We start from the raw sequence: 18,327 nt of genomic DNA on the forward strand, positions 1-18,327 counted from the left end.
ATATTGCAGTCTTTAGCTGACACAAACTCAAAATAGTGACTGTATTTCCAGCTAGAAACCGCACCTCTCTCCTCCCTCCATTGTTATTTACGTTTGTGTTGCTGCGTGGTACACGTGAACTGTCCACATGCTGAAAAAGTGACTTGTCGCATATGTGACTTCACTCCCCGAGACGCAAGAAAAAAGCAAATAGTAACGCGTTAGATTACTCGTTACTGAAAAAAGTGGTCAGATTAGAGTTACGCGTTACTAAGTAAGTAACGCGTTACTGGCATCGCTGGATGTGGACCGATATTTTTAAATTTTCTCCAGCACAGCCTGCAGATTTCTAAGAATGGCAAGGGGGCTCCACAAATTCATGATGTTTTGACACTGCTAGTGCTAATAATCTCCATCCATTTCTTTCTCTACATCTCTCTCACAGAAAATTGACCCGTTTGCCAGCAGTTGTAGCGCAGCCATCTCCTCCCTCCAGGAGTCCATCAGCACACTGAGCAACAGCGGCAACCTGAAGACCTCCAAGGTCAGACCCTAACCCCCTGCAGGCAGTCTGGCCTTTTGATTTATGTCTCCACTAACACAATAGCTCTGCTGGCCTCTTTCCTCTTAACTGGAGTAAACAGTTCAGGAGTTTGTTTTGTGGTTACTTTCTATGATCTTTGTGCCTGTTCAGGTCAATGACAGGACTTTGTGTTTACATCCACTGTGGAAATGTATCCAGTCATTTGATTTTATTCACCATTGTGCATGTTTATTTCAGGAGGTGTGTGAGGTGATGGAACAGCAGAGGCATCTCATGAAGTGCGTACTGGATGACACCCGTCTAAACAGACTGCGTCTAGAAGGAGGAACTGTCCTCGCTCGCATCAGGAAGGAAGAGGCCGGTGACAATGAAAACTACAGGTACTGAAGGAAGAACATGAGTCAATATGAGCAAAACCTGGGGTGATAATAAAATAAACTTTTTCATAACCTGTTATTGTTTTCTTTGTTCATTTAGAGATGCTGTAGACATGTTGAATGCACTGTACAACCAAGTAGATGAAGAAGTCCATAAGCTTGTGATCCTTTCCAACAAGTCTCAGAAACAGTTAGAGAGCCTGCTGGAGGTGCGCAAGTTTGAGGAGCAAACACAACAGGTGAGCTTCAACTATTTCATCTTCTGCTGCTTTTTTTGACAAAAAATAGGATACTTAATCAAACAATCTCTTTCCAGATCAAACTCTGGTTCAGTGTTGAGGGAGAGAAGCAGCTCACACCTTTGGAATTGCAAACTCTGTCTGTGCCCAAAGTTAAGGAGATGAGAGAGAGCTTGGACCAGTTTCTGGAGGAGTCAGTGGTAAAAGTGACATTTTTAAACGCATTCCACACATTCCACACCGCCGATGTGTAATTTTGAGAAGACAACCAGAGCTAAATTTATCTATTTTGTCTTCATCCTGACAGCACCAGCAGAGGCATGGCTTGCAGTTGGTGAAAAAGTCTCCGGAGTCCCTTCCAGGTTCAGTCCTGCTTGACTTTAAACAACATCTGGGCTCTATCTTAAGCAGTGTGGAGAGGAGGAAGGCCCAGCTAGACATCCTAACCAACCTGTATGATTTCTATGACTCAGTAAGTATTAAAAACTAATGTGGATATTCTGTCAAACGTACTGTTACATTTTACATTTTAGGATTAAGCATATACTTTCAACCAGAGAGCTTTACAATAAATATCACAGTACCTACAGGATTCCTTCACAACTGATGCAGATTTCAGAGGGATTTTTGTTTGTCACCAGGGTTAACCATACTGTGTCTCTAACTATGTTATAAAGATTAATCACTGTTTCAAATCTGTAGGCGAACCAGTGGATGGAGCACTGCCAGGATTATTTTTGTCAACTGAGTCTGGACAGTACAGGTGTCGGACTTTCGCCATCTGTTGTGCAGATACTGCAGGATTACTACACTGAGGCATCCAAGTTCTCCATGGACAACTTCAGCACCCTCAACGACATGGTGCTCTCCCTGGAGAGTCCTCAGCAGCTGCAGCAGTGGAACACAGTGTGGCACAAATGTCAGCACACCAAACAGCAGTTGGAAGAGACTTTGGCCCGAGCCATGACAGCAGCCCCGAACCTCACAGCCGTGGATACAGCGGATTCAGTGAAGACTGCAGGAAACCAGATTGCCACTACAGAACAGCGTGGAGCGAAAGCATGTGTGCTTTTACCTGCGGTAATCCCACCATTGACTTTTGAGGACAACAAGCCTCACTCTGCCGGGCCTTTCTCCAAGAGCCCAACCAGTTCAATCTCCTCCTCCTCACACTTCACATTCTCCCCCGACTGCGACAGCAAACTGAGACAGAGTCCGTCCTTGTTTGACGACACGGACAGCGACTGCACCATCGACTCGACCATCTCCTGCCACTCGGAGCCCGTCTACTCCGGTGCCGCCCGCCTCCGCAAGCAGCCAATGAAGAAGATCATGAAGAAGACAATGAGCTATGAGTTGACCCCGAGGGACAGTGGTCACTCAGACGTCAGCCACATTCACGGCTACACGGGTGTGTACATCAAGGGTTTGGAGGTGGCTAATAACGTGTCTGCAGAGAAGAAGCTGCAGAGACCCGACGTAACGAGCCCCGCATTAGGACGCAGCCGCAGCATGTCGACGCCCTCCAGAACTCACAGCAGACACAGTGACGGAGATGGCAAGAAACCAAGCAGGTGAGGAAGTGAATCACTGATGCTATACATACACTGGGATGTTACTTTACACTTGTTGTATTAAAACAAGTGTATGTATTATATATGTATAGAGCATGGACAAAATACAAGAAACACCAAACACTATTGAACCTATATTGTGTCGTTTTTTTGAGTTGATTCTTAGCAAAAACCCCTTTGTCCTTTCACAAATATGTGCACATTCATGTGTAATTACGTCCACCAACTAATCAATGTATTCTAGTAAGCTTAGAATCTGCCATTTAGAATCATTCAGAATACATACAAGCGAGTTGCTCAAATGGCAGCCACCATGTTGCGCCTCCTTCTTTAAAATACATTAGCCAAAGAGGGACATACCTCCGCCTTTCGCGCTTTTACGCTCAGTGGCACCGTGAAGAATGCCAGGGAGGGGGAGAAGATTACTCACGACTGCCGGTAGATTTGAAAGCCGGTTGAAGATGGAGGATCACGCTTATTCTCGAGGACATGTAACAGAGTCGCCAAGGAAGTTTAAAAGAGAATTAAAACAACTGTGACAGGCAAAGCAACAAGACCAAAGTTAATACTGGAGTGGCTAGAACAGCTGCATGTAAGCGATGGAGATACTAAGAGCTAATTTCGAGTTTGGCCACTGTAGGAGTTAAAACGCGCTCGGAATGGGAGGGGCTAGAAACTAACATTCAGTTGGTTGTAATACATGCTTTAAGTTTGATATTATATTAACGATTACACCAATGCACTGTAAATCATGAATACTCTAACACCTTATGTCTTTTTGTGGACCAGTAAAGTGCAGCACATCATGGACGAGATGATCTCCACCGAGAGGGAGTACGTCCGCTCTCTCAGCTATGTCATCGAGCACTATTTCCCCGAGATGGAGCGGCTGGATTTGCCCCAGGACCTGCGGGGGAAGCGTGGCATCATTTTCGGCAATGTGGAGAAACTGTGGGACTTCCACAGTCAGTACTTCCTGAAGGAGCTGGAATCATGTGCCCACTCCCCACTGTCCATCAGTAGCTGTTTTCTCAGACATGTGAGTCCAGACAGACCTAATGTGCCCTAATGCGGCACGCTGACAGCCTAAAAACAGCACTCAGGTCTAGTGGCTCCGAATAACAGTGACTTTAATGTTGTGTTGACCTGTAGTTTCTGACGTTTTTCAAAACAACTTAACGCAATGTTTTAAGCGTTGTGTCAGGGTTTCACTATCACTCTGTTATTGTTTGTATAACCATGTAGTCCCTCGTCAGTAGCGTAATGAACCCATACATTACATTTACAGTTTATCTGTTGGAAGCTGAATCATTCACAATGTTTGGCAAATCATACTTAAATGCATACTTCTTGCGTTAGTCAGTGTTGTAACTTGTTAATCTTGTGTGCAGGAAGATCAGTTTGGAATGTATGCCCTGTACAGCAAGAATAAGCCCCAGTCGGATGCTCTGCTCAGCAGCCATGGGAACGAATTCTTTAAGGTGCGTCTGGAAACTACATTCCTCACACAGTGGCAGGTCACAGGGCAAATGCATGATATTTTGGTTGTACACTACACAGACTGTGGTTGTACTGGGCAGCTTCCAGGTATGAATGTGTAACTGTGTGAATGTGACAGGTCGTCGTTGCAATAAACCTTGATAAAGGTTAAAAAAAAAAAAATATATATATATATATATATATATATATATATATATTATTGCTTTATAAAATGTACAGAAATGCCCAAAAATGTGACAAAAACATTCTCAACACAAGGTCCAACTTACATGCTACATCTCATGACCTTCCTCAGCAGATGGCGCTGCTCAGTTGACATGGAGATGATAAAAGTGATAATAACCCGTGTTGCTGTTTTGGGATTTGGATGTTTGAGTTCATTTAGAAACAGTGTCACCATTACATAGTTTGTCCACCAGAGAGCACTGAAAAGTTGCGCAACTCAGCACATCTTTGACATTCGCACAAAGTAGCTCCACATTCAAAACACAAGAAAAAGCAAAAATACTCTGATAATAACCCTCACTGTCTCTCTCCAGAATAAGCAGCTGGAGCTCGGAGACAAGATGGACTTGGCGTCCTACTTGCTGAAGCCCATCCAGAGAATGAGTAAATATGCGCTGTTGCTGAAAGACCTGATTAAGGAGTGCAGTCAGACCCAGGAGCAGGAGCTAAGCGACCTCCGCACTGCAGAGGAGATGGTCAAGTTTCAGCTTCGCCATGGCAACGACCTGCTGGCTATGGATGCCATTCGGGGCTGTGATGTAAGTAGTAATGCACGGGCACAGAGCCACATGATGCTATAATGAATATTTTGATGTCAGCATAAAAGCCAAGTACTACTTAAGATTATTATAAGACATTCTGGCAAGACAGTAATACTATTTTTGAACTGGAGTTCATGTTGTTATGTATACAGCAGAGTGAGGTCAGAGTCCCACCAGTAACTGTATTGTTCTCCCTGACGCATGTGAACGGCCGCGTTTCCTCTCCAGGTGAACCTAAAAGAGCAGGGTCAACTCCGCTGCCAGGATGAGTTCATAGTCTGGTGTGGACGGAGGAAATACCTCCGCCACGTCTTCTTGTTTGAAGACCTCATCCTCTTCAGCAAGACCAAGAAGATAGAAGGAGGATATGACTTTTACATATATAAACAGTCCTTCAAAGTAAGAGTTTATTGTTTGAGGATTATTTTTGTGGCAGTTTCTTCTGCTTGTATAATGACAATAAATGTAATGTTGTCATTGTTCTATTCTTTCCTGTTTAGACAGCAGAGATAGGTATGACTGAAAATGTTGGCGACAGCGGCCTACGCTTTGAGATTTGGTTCCGTCGGAGGAAGTCACAGGACACGTTTATACTCCAAGCGAGCTCCGCAGATGTCAAGGCTGTGTGGACCGCCATCATAGGGAAGATTCTGTGGAGGCAGGCGCTCAGAAACAGAGGTGTTTATAATTGTAATTTTGATCTGCGTATCAATGAGACATTCAGACCCTTTATCCCATGTAAAACAAAGGTTGTGTCATTAAAAATATGTATTTCTGGATTCCAGAGTTGCGCATGAAGGAGATGGTGTCCATGGGGATTGGAAGCAAGCCTTTCATGGACATCAAGCCAAGTGATGCAGCTATCAGTGACCGAGCTATTGACTATATCATGAAGGGGTCAGGTGAGCTGTTCTTGTACACTTTATGTATTCTCTTCCTCTTTCTCTCTACAGTTTATTGCAATTTCATATTTCACCTTGTAATTATGCAGAAACACAATTATTTTCTTTGCTGAAAACACAAACGTTTTAAACCACTTGCTTACAGGTGTTTTAATGCAAGTAGTATTATGAGAGTTTTGTCAAGTTAACACACCAGATGTAATCTGAGCCATACTGATTTGAAGTCATCAGAGCAACAGTAAACTGTTTTACATTACTCCTCTATCATGGCTCACCAGAGATGCTTATCGTCATTATCGTACTTTCTTGTCATTTCTCATTCCTCCCATGATCTCGCAGCTCACTTAGTTTGTCTTTACCAACAGAGTCTAGGACCAGGGCATCCATCGCGGTGCCTTCGTTTGAACACGCTACTTCATTCAAAAGACCTCACTCCACCATCTCCAACAGTAGCACCTCTTCCTCCAGCAGCCAGTCGTCGTCCTCCCTGCTGGGCTCGCTCAATCTTCATCTTTACTCATCACCCTCTCACCCGCACACGCATCCATACCTAGTGCCCAGCGTTCCCTCCTTCGCCCAGTGGCCCTACGACTGCATAGAGGAAGATGAGCTGGAGCAGGACAATGGGAGCCAGCCCTCCATGAGTGAGTGTAGAACCCATAAGGCCCATTATCTTCAGTTAAAGGTGCAGTAGGTAAGACTTATAAAACTAACTTTCTGTCATATTTGCTGAAACTGACCCTATGTTCGAGTAGAACTACATGAAGCAGGTAATTTAAAAAAAAAACCTACAGCACCTTTTAAGTAAAAAAAACATTTTTAAAGATAATTTGCCGCCCATTTGTTTTTTCTTCTCATTTTTCTCTTCAGTTTTTACTACTGAAAGTATTATCCGAGCTGCTGATGTCACACCAAACTAAATAACCTTTTTAAAGTAATCTAAATTAATTACAAATATAAAATACAAAATACTTGCATTCACTTACTCCAAGTCAGTTTCTGTGTGTAACAAAGTGCTTCACAAAACGTAATTAATAAAAAAATAAGATAAATGAAACAAAGACAAACAAAAAAACAAGCTGTAATAGAATAATATAAAAAAAATGTAAACAAGGAAATACAAAAGTATATAGTGCGCCTTGTGTATTTTTACAGGGGTAGATGGGGGTTACTGTTTGCCACAGTGTCTTCTTCGCTGCCACCATTAGGAGTTGCCAAAGTCTGAACATACAAACCAAACAAAATTGCCTCATTAGGAAATTAATGGAGTTCTGTGTTGCTCGATCCAGTATTGCAGTATTAATGTATCTTTCTCTCTGTGTTGTGTGACAGTCACTGAGAGCTCAGAGACATCCTCCCAGTGTACCTCCACTGACAGTGTAACAGGGCTGAGTACCCTCACTATACCCGGGCACCCCAGCATTGTCATGGACTCCTACAACAACGAGCCCTCGTCTTTCCTGTGCTCCTCCACGCCTCCCTCCTCCATCGCGTCTCCTTCCATATTTGAGAAAGAGGAGGACCTCCAACCCCAGAGCAGCAAGTTCATCACAGCAGTGAGTGTTTGATTATCTTCCTTGTTATCTTCTTATACTAAGATGACCTGGTGTTGTACTACTGCTATCCTCGCGTTGTTTCATGAGACTATATATTGAGAAGTACAGTTTTAGATAAGGTGACACCCCTTTATATTTTTTGTCTCTCTCTTAAGTCCTGTGTTTTTGCTCAAGACTACCTTTATATAGAGGTATGAATACTTCACAGCAGAACATTTGCATGTATTTTTTTAGGTTTAGGGACAGTTACTACATAAAGTTCTTCATTTTTTTTTTTACTCTATTATGTCTTTTTTTAATTGAAAAAAGGTAATCTACTTGATTGAACCTTTTTAACCTACTTGTGTAGGAAATTCAGCCCCAAATGTACTGTATTACAACTGGTACAGGGTTAATACAGTGCTATAGTGTTACTATTGTATCGTCGAAAACATCAGTCAATCAAGAGTAAAATGTGCGCTGCATATCAATCTAAACAGCTCCTGCTTTCTGAACGTAGTTTTTGCATTTGGCGTTATACACAAACAAGTTGAGGTTGAGGTTAGAAAGGATAGGGATTAGAAACCATGTTGAGTATTTGCCTAAAGAAACCTAAAGCCAGGATTTAAAATTCAGTTTATAACCCTAATATGATATATGATGATCAACTGTAAAAATCACGTTGAGTCTGCACTGGTATCTGATCATATGAAGAGGTTTAGGATTCAAATGTCACCGTCTGAGTAAGCTTTAGACTACTCAAAGCTGTTGCAATTATATTGAACATGTTTGATTGTTCTACCTGTAAAATGCATAAATCTGAACATCAGCCTGTACTTCATGTAGAGAAAACTGTCACCTTCAAAAGTCTTTAGATGGCTAAAGACTTTTCTCTTCTCTTTATTCACACATTAATCTGAATGTGGAGCTTTCATTCTCAGATGTATACTGTCTTCTCATAAACAGCTACATATTAATGAAATCCAACAAACCACCCAAGCGGATTAGACTGACTATTATTTAAATAATCGGGTATATTTTTTTATTTGGATTTCAGATTTTGAGGATTTAAGTGGTAGAGGATATTTGAAGCTTCAGTTTCACTCACCACCTTTTTGCTGTTTTGTTTTTTACCAGAGCAAGACCTCTCATATAGCAGTAGGCCTCTCTACTGTGGTCTGACTCAGAGCTGAGGGGTTTTAGCTCAGTAAGTAACCGGTGTCACCAGAGCGGACATCTGTGTTGTTCCCTGCAGTCTTATTAACAACTGTGAGAAACCCGACTGTGACTACTAATCTGTGTGAAAATGTGCTTTTGTTGCCTGTGTTGTGTGCTGCATGGGTTAGAGGGCTCTCCTCCTGATGGGTGGTTTGTTTTGTAAACTTCTGGCTCTTTTTCATGTTTCCCTCATCCTCTCTTTTCCTCCGTGCATCCGTTTGACGTGATAGGTAAAATTTGTTTCATGAAATATATATGTTGTCAAGTGTTTGAACACACGCATGCAGCTGTTACAACCTTTGTTTTGGGGCTTTGGAATGCATTTATGTTTTTTGTTGTTGTTGATGCCTGAGTTTTGTTTCTAAACAAACTGTTTAACTTGTTTTTATTTGTTGTCTAATGTCCAAGTGTAGCCTTTATTGTGCTTAATTTGAAAAATAATGAATTGCATAACCACAATATTACAATGCAAATAGCAGCATTCCATTGATTGACCTGGATGTTGAAATAGACTGAACAGAATGAGAATAGCATCATTTGTAATTACATTTAAGCAAATTTAATTCATGTGGAATAACTTCAGTGTTGCCCTTTATTGTAGGACCCAAATGGCAAAAAAAAAAAACACTCACAATCCATACATTATTTTTTATTATTCCCCATGTTTATATAGTATTTAAAAATCATGGTCAACTTTTAACCAGTAGGACCTCAAAAGTCTTAAATACTAAGAGTCTGTTAAGAATGTTGTCATCAAATAGAGTAAAGAAACAGCTGTTTCCTTCTTCTAAATATTTTGATAAAGGTTAAAGTATGTTTTTTACTTTTAATGCATTTAAATATGCTTCTCTTAAATCTTCGGTCTTACTTTTTAAGAAGCATTCTTTGTTCATTCCTGAGGCTTCAGTCAGTTGTAAACATTTTATCTAGCAACACTAAAGTTATAGCATTGTTATGGACTTAAACATTTTAAATAAGTATGAAAGACTTTATAAATGTACATATTTTGACAATAAAATTGCTTCAGCACTGAAAATACATGTTGTATTCCCCTTTTCTTTGTAAAACATTTAAAATAAAAACACCTGAAAATAACTTTGAAAACCACTGGTTTAAGGAAGTGAAAAAACAAACAGAAATCGGACATGTCTGTGTTACTTGCTACATCTTCAATACCTAATTTGATCGCCCCCTTGATCTTGTAAGCAACACTGATGCCCTGTCATTACTGGAAGTTTTACAACTTTAGGGTAACCAAATTATTGGTTTGACAAAATCTATAATCTTTAAAATGTGTTGGTTGTATAATACCATTTTACACCTTAAATGTGTTTAAATGGCATTCTTTATATTGCATGCTGACTCAAGTACAATAATTTGAGTGCATAATGTGTAGAAAAGATGTTTTTCTAAATCCCCTTTCTTCCTTCTTTCTTCATAGCTGTGAAGTGCTCAAGCTGAATGCAACTTGTTGCAACAGCAGCTTGTATATCAGGACAAGGAGATGAAAATAAGTGGAGTCCATCTTCGCAGCACTAAGAATTAAATGGATGAAGCTCAACTAGACATTTCATTACAATACTGTAAATTGGAAATTAACACATAATACACACTGCCATGATGGTACGTCAGTGGTCTGTACATTTGTTTTAATGAACTAGGTATGAATCAGTGTTTATATTGTAGATGAGTTTTTTTATATGTATTTTACAAAACAAACAAAAAGAATAGCCAGAAGATCAATCCAGACAACTTGTACTGTCATATGTCTTTTGTTTTCTTTTGTCATCTGTTATGACAAGTTTGTACAGATGATTAAAATGTTTAAAACATGTTGTATTCGTTTCTTTGCCACAGTAAAGTTTGAAATGAAATTAAGTATTTTCACCAGTGGCTAACGCCAGTAACATACAAATCCTTCATAGCTCAGTAAAGCTTTCTGTATGTGAAACCAGCTGGAAGTGTGAGTGCAGCTGAAAGCGTTGCAGATATTTCCACTGATACCAAAGCACGAGTGTCAAACCACACACCTAGAGACCCTTGCAGATAGACTGACAGAGCAGCACTATGAGGCCACTACTACCGTTAAACACAAAGAAGGAGAGGTTGAGGAGGATGTAGAGTGGTTTTTCTTTCACATGAGGGAAGCTGACATTTATTTACCACAATTCTTGTGTTTTCAGTCCGAGTCAAACATCAGATGCAGACCACGGCCCGGGGCTGTTCAGCAGGGGTTTCAGCTCCGATAGGCAATCGAGACAGAACTGAAAGCCACACTTGATATACAAAAAAATACAAAAGGTCTACTAATACAGTCGCCTAACTTCTTTTAAGCACTAATATACAGCCCCCTAGCTCTCCTATATAGAAAGTTATTTTTAATTTTGTTCTTCTCAAATGATTTCATCAGCTTGATCATGGGGATTTGGCACGTTTCTCTTTAGCGAACCAGAAGCAGAGGATTGTAGAGAGAAAAACCTCGAGCCCCAATACAAGAAGTTCCAGCAACTCCATCTGTTAGAAACACAAACATGTATACATTCATTTTATAGAAGCAAATATATATAACTATCTACTGCTAAATAAGCCCTTTAAAATGTTTCATTTAGTCACAATATTCACATGAGCTTACCCTCAAATGCTGTTCATTTTCTTTACTCCACTGAGACAGGTCAACACTTATCAGACACGCTGAAACTACAGCTACAATAATACAGCCACAGTTTACCACAAGGGACACCTGGAACATAAGCCATACGTTAATCTTTTTTATTAATTACCTAAAAGGTGTTATTTGTTGGGCTTGTATTAGGTTGTACTTACAGGTAGTAATACTGGATATTTGAACAACAGGTTGGAAACAATTCCAGCAATGATGAACTGCAGAGGAGAACAACGTGGAGTCATTATATTAAAGACAAGTGTGTCCCATGTTTTAAGTTATAGTGTCATCTCCTTTACATAGTGCATGATTTTTATAATTTGTGTTTCAATGGAAGAAATCAGAGCAGGGACTGAGGACTGGGACTTACGAGTGCTCCAGTCAGCTGGGAAACTCTGAACAGAGTGAAAAGGGAATGTTTCATCTCCTGAGTTACTGCAAAAAGAATTCCCACTCCAACACTGAGGAGACCACTCACTATCTGCAGAGACTGACAGAGGAACAGAGACAATGAATTCATTACAATATATGTGTCCTTGCTGGAAATTGTTACCAAATAAACACACTAAAATTAAATGAATAATGAAAAAAGAAATATATGTAATATATGTATAAAATAGTATATAGCACAGATTTAAGAAGTATATATATTACTCCAAATTTGAGATGTATTTTTATCCAAATGATGATAATAGATAAACACAGTCTACATGAGCAAATAACACACATGGTCTTTTACAAATATAGTGCACATATTTACAGTATTATATAGATAGGATTATCTGATATTTTACTCTCAAGAAATAGAATACCACAAAACTTGCAACCAGGCATTTCCTGTTGTTGTTGCCCAAATCTGCACAATGAGCACAAGTTATGTTGGACATCGCTCTTTACTGCACCACTTATCTGTCTGTGATGTCTTCATAAACTGTGTTGTAAATGTTTTTTAAGACATTAGATGACATGACAGGAAGGAATGAGTAAAATATTGTGATCACTAATGCCTGGACTTAAGTTAGTAAAATATATATAACTATAAAACACGGTCTTAGTTCCGGTTTCCTATGACTATACACATAGTGTTGCAAACTATGAAGCAATACACACACACACATACTTAAAGGCGTCTACCATAAAGACCTGATAACAATCATATTAACACATGAAGCTCATACTGTTCATTATTTGTTTGGTGTAGATACTTTTATTATTTTTTTTTGGGGGGGACATTTTAGGCCTTTAATTCCACAGGACAGATGAAGACATGAAAGGGGAGAGAAGGGAAATGACATGCAGCAAAGGGCCGCAGGTCGGAGTCGAACCCATGGCCGCTGTGTCGAAGAGTAAACCTCTATATATGTGCGCCTGCTCCACCAACTGAGCTGACCCAGCCACAGGTTTAGATACTTTTTGAGAAAGCAGTTTGTAATGTTATATTTTAATTGCGTTGTTATGAAGCAATACATGCAAACAGACAGTAGCTCAGGTAGACCACCACGTTGTCCAGTAGCTCCATACTGTTACTGGACAACTACTTGTCCTTGAACAAGACACTAAGCCACAATATCTGCTTATCAGCAAGTCAGTACCGAGCATGGCAGCACTACCATTGGTGTATCAATGTGTGAGAGGCGCTGGATTATTTCACAAATTGGGGTGGACAAAAAGTGTGTGTACTATTTTTACTTCCCTGCAAATACTCTAATCTGCAAACAGTCACTTCTCGTCTTAACTTCCTCAATCTACAATAGCCAACCTCCATAAATTGTATGTCATGTATTTCTGATTCAACGTAATACACTTTTCTTTACATTTATGAACATAAGAAGGTTCAAATGTCAAGTTTTGACACTTTTAAATGTTTGCCAAATCCGTCTGCAAGCAAGCATTTTGTGGGTTTGTGTGTGTGTGAGTGTGTGTGTGTGTGCTGGTCCTCTCCCATACAGAAGATGGTAAAGAAAGATTTGGTTAATGTATTTAACAACAAACTTTATTTTGGGGGAAAAAGCAAGCAAATAGAATGAAACCTCAATACTTTAATGGTCCTTTGGCACTGGTGTGTGTGTGTGTGTGTGTGTGTGTGTGTGTGTGTGTGTGTGTGTGTGTGTGTGTGTGTGTGGACATACAGGCTAAGGGCTCCCATGCTGACAGTTAGCTGAGTAGATAGAGAGAAACCATAATTAGATTCATCTACTACTATTGACAGACTCGACAGTTTTTTAAAGATGAATATTTGTTTGATAATCATTTTCAATGTATCTTCATTGCTATGTAATTTTTCCTCTCCATTCAAATAAACTTATTTTTTGGGGGGATTTTTTCCCCCTTTATTTCAGAGTGACAGTGGATAGACAGGAAAGGTGGGAGAGAGATGGGGGATGACACGCAGCAAAGGGCAACAGGTCAGATTCAAACCTGGGCTGCTGCAAAGGTCTCAGCCAACATGGGGCGCACGCTCTTACTGGGTGAGCTAGAGGTCGCCCCTCAAATAAACTTATGACACACTCTGCTGGGGTCATACACGTTTTGAGACTCAGAAATGGGGGGTCACAAACCCTAATGTAGCTCAGCGTAAATTCAGTCAGGTAGACTCCTATTACGTTGTCTCTCTTCTCTTTAACTGATCAGCTGGGCAGTGGGTGTTTCGGTTCGGTCTACCAATTAGAATCGGGCAATTATGTTCTAACCAATCACAGCAGTCTACCTTGTTTTAAATCTGTTCTCTCTCCTGCTTCTGTCAGTTGTGTTTTCAGACAAGTGCGACCCGCCTCCTCCCCTTCCACCTCCGGGCCTATTCGAGGGTGTTCTCGGTCTTCTCCCGGCTGGCGGCTCGTGTTCCGTCTTTGGATTCTTCTCACCACCAACAGTGTCTAGTTTCCATTGGGGGATGTGTTTGGTTTTCCTACACATTAGATTTGTATAGATAACCCTTTACAATGGAGATTAATCTCCAAATAATTGTTTGTACCTACGTGGTTATCTTAGTAATAAATGCTTGCATATCTGCAACGGAGTCTCTCCTGATTGAAATTTAATCGATAAAATACCATGATTTTCTTATAATAAAATGGGGTTAGAGTACAACATCAACACCACCTCTGTGACACTGTCTCAATAATAAATAATAAATAAATAATAAAAAATAAAAAATAATAAAAGAGTTTGTGTATTGGCATGATATCCTAAAGTTTTGTCACTCTTACCCCCAACACAGCAGGTTGTTTCTGCAGCAGGTCATGCAGCGGCCCTTTGTTGTCTGGCACGAGCTCTGTTGCCTGGTAATGTCGCACTAATGGTGGCTCTCTCAGCCCGGCTCTGCGTGGCGCCACATCAGCTTCATCAATGTCCATGTCAATGTCGGCACAGGCCATGGTGCTTCTTCAACCTGAAGGGATGATGGTTTTTGGTGTATAAAAATATAATGATTGAAAAAAATCAATATGTTTTGTCTTTAGTCTTAACATGGGACAAACACTGCAGTAGCTTTAATAAGTACACAGAGTGACCACACAAACTTGTACATTGTAATGCAATGCTATACAACAGTCCTGAATTTTTTTTTGAAAATTAAGATTTTTTTATTCTTTCTGACACTGTGAGGTGATGAATCAACACGTTTAAGACTGCTGTTATAGTGTATTTGGATTGCATTATATTTGAAGTTGTCCTAATTTTATTTATTTATGTAAATAAAGCTGACAAGATATTAGAGATACCCATATGGAGATATATTTCACTGTAATACAATCCAATACATCATCACCACGAAGTACAGCTTTGAAAACAACCATGGAACTAAGTAAACATCCAAACAATTAATGGACTAATGCCAATAAAATCTAAACATATTAAATAAAGTCATAGTTATTGCAGGAATTGTAAAGCTCCCAACAGTCTCATTCTCATATACCTAACAGAATTATAGTGTTTCTTACATGACACATTCGATATTCACAAAAACCTCTGTTCCACTAGCAAACATGCACATATGATGACTCTGAGATGCTTGAAATTCATATTCTCTATCGCAAATACAGTATGTACAACACAGCTTGTTTCATTGCAATTTAATAAAGATCTTACCAGGTTTGGCTTGAGATGTATCTATTTCACACTCTGCCTCAAAGATGTGCCTCAGTCTTCAGGCATGATGTTCACTTCCCTGCAAATACTTTGAAAGATGAGGTCACCTGACACATTTACTTCCGCACTTTACCAGTGGTCTCAACAACATCATTATGTTCCACCCTCAGGGCCTCAATGCCATAAGTTCTATGTTACGGTACAGTATTTCTGATATAAAAAACTGTTTTCTTTATTTATTTATGAACATAACAGAAGTTTAAATATCAATTCTGGATAGTTTTAAATGTTTGTTTAATTTGTTTGTGTGTGTGTGTGTGTGTGTGTGTGTGTGTGTGTGTGTGTGTGTGTGTGTGTGTGTGTGTGTGTGTGTGTGTGTGTGTGTGTGTGTGTGTGTGTGTGTGTGTGTGTGTGTGTGTGTGTGTGTGTGTGTGTGTGTGTGTGTGTGTGTGTGTGTGTGTGACAAAGGGAAGAGAGAAAGAAACAAAGACAGTTGGCGTGCCAGGTCATTTCCTTGTCAAACTCATTTGACAAAGCAGAAAATTTTAGGTCTGAATCAAGATAAGAAGAAAAAAAAAAAGGTACGTTACTAAAGAACCTCAACAGCAGATCATCACAGTGATAAAAACTGCTTTAAAATTCTTTGTTTCGATTGTGTTCACAGCAGAATGAAGAAGACATTTGCCTGTGATGAATCAATGATCATCACCATTCCCATTGGGAGTCTGAGGGATGCTAGAGAAGGACAACTGATGCCGGAGAAATTCCAGTGCGTGTACAAAGATTCCTACAAGATCTTTGTTATTAAGGGGAAACCCAAACCTCTTGGAGTAAGTTGAATTGTTTCTTACACAGATAGAGTCATGATCACAGACTATTTCATATCTTTATATTTATATGTTTGGCTTCAACACTCACCGAAATGTGCAGCATAGTAATGCAGTAATTATCTCTTTTTTATTAGGCAGCCCAAGCCATCGCTGGTGTGTTCATTGTTGCACTCGGTCTGATTTTTACTCAGACAGGACACCCGAGTGAAAACTTCATCAGGTTCTACACTTTACCCAGTGTTCTGGTAAATATAATTGCAAAACTACAAATGTAACTCATTTCCATAAGTAAGTTACCACTCTAGATAACTGTGAAAATACAATTAGAAACCAATTTACATTTACATTGCGTTTCACTTGTTGTTTAATAGAGAACTTGTATTTCCTTCTGCTCTTTCGACATTTCAATTTCCTTGCATGGGGTCTTTATCTTATCTTGTTTTGATATTCTACATATTATATTTATGTGTATAATAGTTTACATGTTTTATCAACATCTTAGTTTGTGGTCTGTGGTATGCTGTCCTATGCTGCTGGACAATCTCCAAACATGCATGTGGTAAGTACAAAATTAGGTTTTTGTTCATAAGTGAAAAGTTAGCTACATCTACAATAGGTGAGTTAACCCCTTGATTTAAAAAATAATGGCATGTGCTGACTGGATAGTATAATTTTGTATATGGTAGTATATTGTTTGTAATGTTTCTCAAAGGCTTTTGTCTTAGGATGTTATATTGTATCTCCTAAATACTTAAAATACTTCAAAAACATGGGCTCATAGTGTATGCAGAAAAAAATGAAGGGATTTGCAGAATAACTAAAACATAGTGACATAGTATATAACATAGTATTCAAATTTAACATATTTAACATCAGCAGTAGAAGTGGATAAAAAATGAAAGCACTTTTAGGGATAAATGAAATTTTAATTATGTTTGCCATCCAATTACACTTTGAATTGCTGTTTTTAAGCTCCTTTTCTTTGTAAATTTGAACCAATAATAGAATGATTGTATTTATGTACTAAAAAAGAAGCACAAAATCATGGCAGCTTCTCTGATTCTGCTTATTATTGTTTTCCTAATAATTTTCTGTAACGCCTGCATTATTCATGCAATTTTCACTCTCCAGACAAAGCTGTCATTCTCTCTGAACATCGTCAGCTTCTTCTGGTCAGTTGCGGCAGTTTGTCTCTGCATAACTAGTTTTCATCATTCACCAAACAGCGAGGTGAAGGAAAACAGCATTTGCCCTTAAGTAATTTTTGTGGCTTTCTGAAATACAAAGCAAATGTGTATTAACTTCCACCACTGTCTCAACTTTCATAGGTCCAGCAAGGAATCAATGGACTGATTATGACTCTGCTGGTTGTTGAAAAGTTAATAGCCATTTCCTTGATCTACTGGTTAAGTAAGGCTGTATGCAGACAACATTTCAACACTTTGGTACGTCATTTTATTTACACACACACACACACACACACACAGACACACATACACACACACATACTGTAAAAGGAATACAATCTACATGATTCCACTGGCTCAGATTATGGAAAACAACAAAATAAGTTACCATAGTTATGCGGACGACACACAAATTGACATAACCTTATCGCTAGGGGACTATAGTCCGACACAAAAACTGAGTAAGAACATTGAACAAATTAACGACTGGATGTGCCAGAACTTTCTTAAATTAAATGAAGAAAAAAATGAGGAGGTTGTTTTTGGAGCAAAAGAAGAAAGATTAAAAGTGAGCGCTCAGCTTCAAACGACAATATGAGACAAAGCCAAAAATCTTGGTGTAGTCATGGACTCAGACCAGAATTTCAACAGCCACATTAAGACAATTACAAAGTCTATTACCATCATCATTACAGTCATTGTTTTTTCTGCAGCCCATCATCCTGCTGAAACAGGGAGACTGAAAGCTTGATGGAGCTCAACATACGACCAACCACCTATTTACAGTACATGGTATTTCCTTATTGTATCAAAAGTGCTTAACAGGATATCAGTGTCATACAGGCTACTCCTCAATATAAAACATGCAAACCATGTGAAAATTACTATTGTTTTCATTTCAGAAGTATTTGAAAAAAGCATGTGAAT

The 18,327-nt window shown here is 39.4% G+C and overlaps 1 protein-coding gene across 2 annotated transcripts in view; it reads left to right on the forward strand.

Annotated features, from left to right (window-relative positions):
- plekhg4b (pleckstrin homology domain containing, family G (with RhoGef domain) member 4B) overlaps positions 1 to 10,469 on the forward strand; it is a 30,534-nt gene extending 20,065 nt beyond the window's left edge. Inside the window, exons 9-24 of one of the 2 annotated variants that reach the window (XM_028580291.1) lie at positions 425 to 523; positions 761 to 903; positions 1,001 to 1,139; positions 1,217 to 1,339; positions 1,447 to 1,611; positions 1,842 to 2,713; positions 3,503 to 3,752; positions 4,105 to 4,194; positions 4,753 to 4,977; positions 5,209 to 5,379; positions 5,481 to 5,658; positions 5,766 to 5,882; positions 6,248 to 6,526; positions 7,215 to 7,438; positions 8,555 to 8,624; positions 10,077 to 10,469. In XM_028580291.1, the coding sequence (XP_028436092.1) occupies positions 425 to 523; positions 761 to 903; positions 1,001 to 1,139; positions 1,217 to 1,339; positions 1,447 to 1,611; positions 1,842 to 2,713; positions 3,503 to 3,752; positions 4,105 to 4,194; positions 4,753 to 4,977; positions 5,209 to 5,379; positions 5,481 to 5,658; positions 5,766 to 5,882; positions 6,248 to 6,526; positions 7,215 to 7,438; positions 8,555 to 8,599 (3,120 nt within the window). In that variant the 3' untranslated portion in view covers positions 8,600 to 8,624; positions 10,077 to 10,469. The remainder of the gene's footprint in view (positions 1 to 424; positions 524 to 760; positions 904 to 1,000; positions 1,140 to 1,216; positions 1,340 to 1,446; positions 1,612 to 1,841; positions 2,714 to 3,502; positions 3,753 to 4,104; positions 4,195 to 4,752; positions 4,978 to 5,208; positions 5,380 to 5,480; positions 5,659 to 5,765; positions 5,883 to 6,247; positions 6,527 to 7,214; positions 7,439 to 8,554; positions 8,625 to 10,076) is intronic. The other variant, XM_028580292.1, reaches the window with a different exon arrangement.
- The last annotated feature ends 7,858 nt before the right edge of the window (positions 10,470 to 18,327 follow it).

This window comes from Perca flavescens, chromosome 6 (assembly GCF_004354835.1).
Source record: "Perca flavescens isolate YP-PL-M2 chromosome 6, PFLA_1.0, whole genome shotgun sequence".
Lineage (NCBI taxonomy): Eukaryota > Metazoa > Chordata > Actinopteri > Perciformes > Percidae > Perca > Perca flavescens.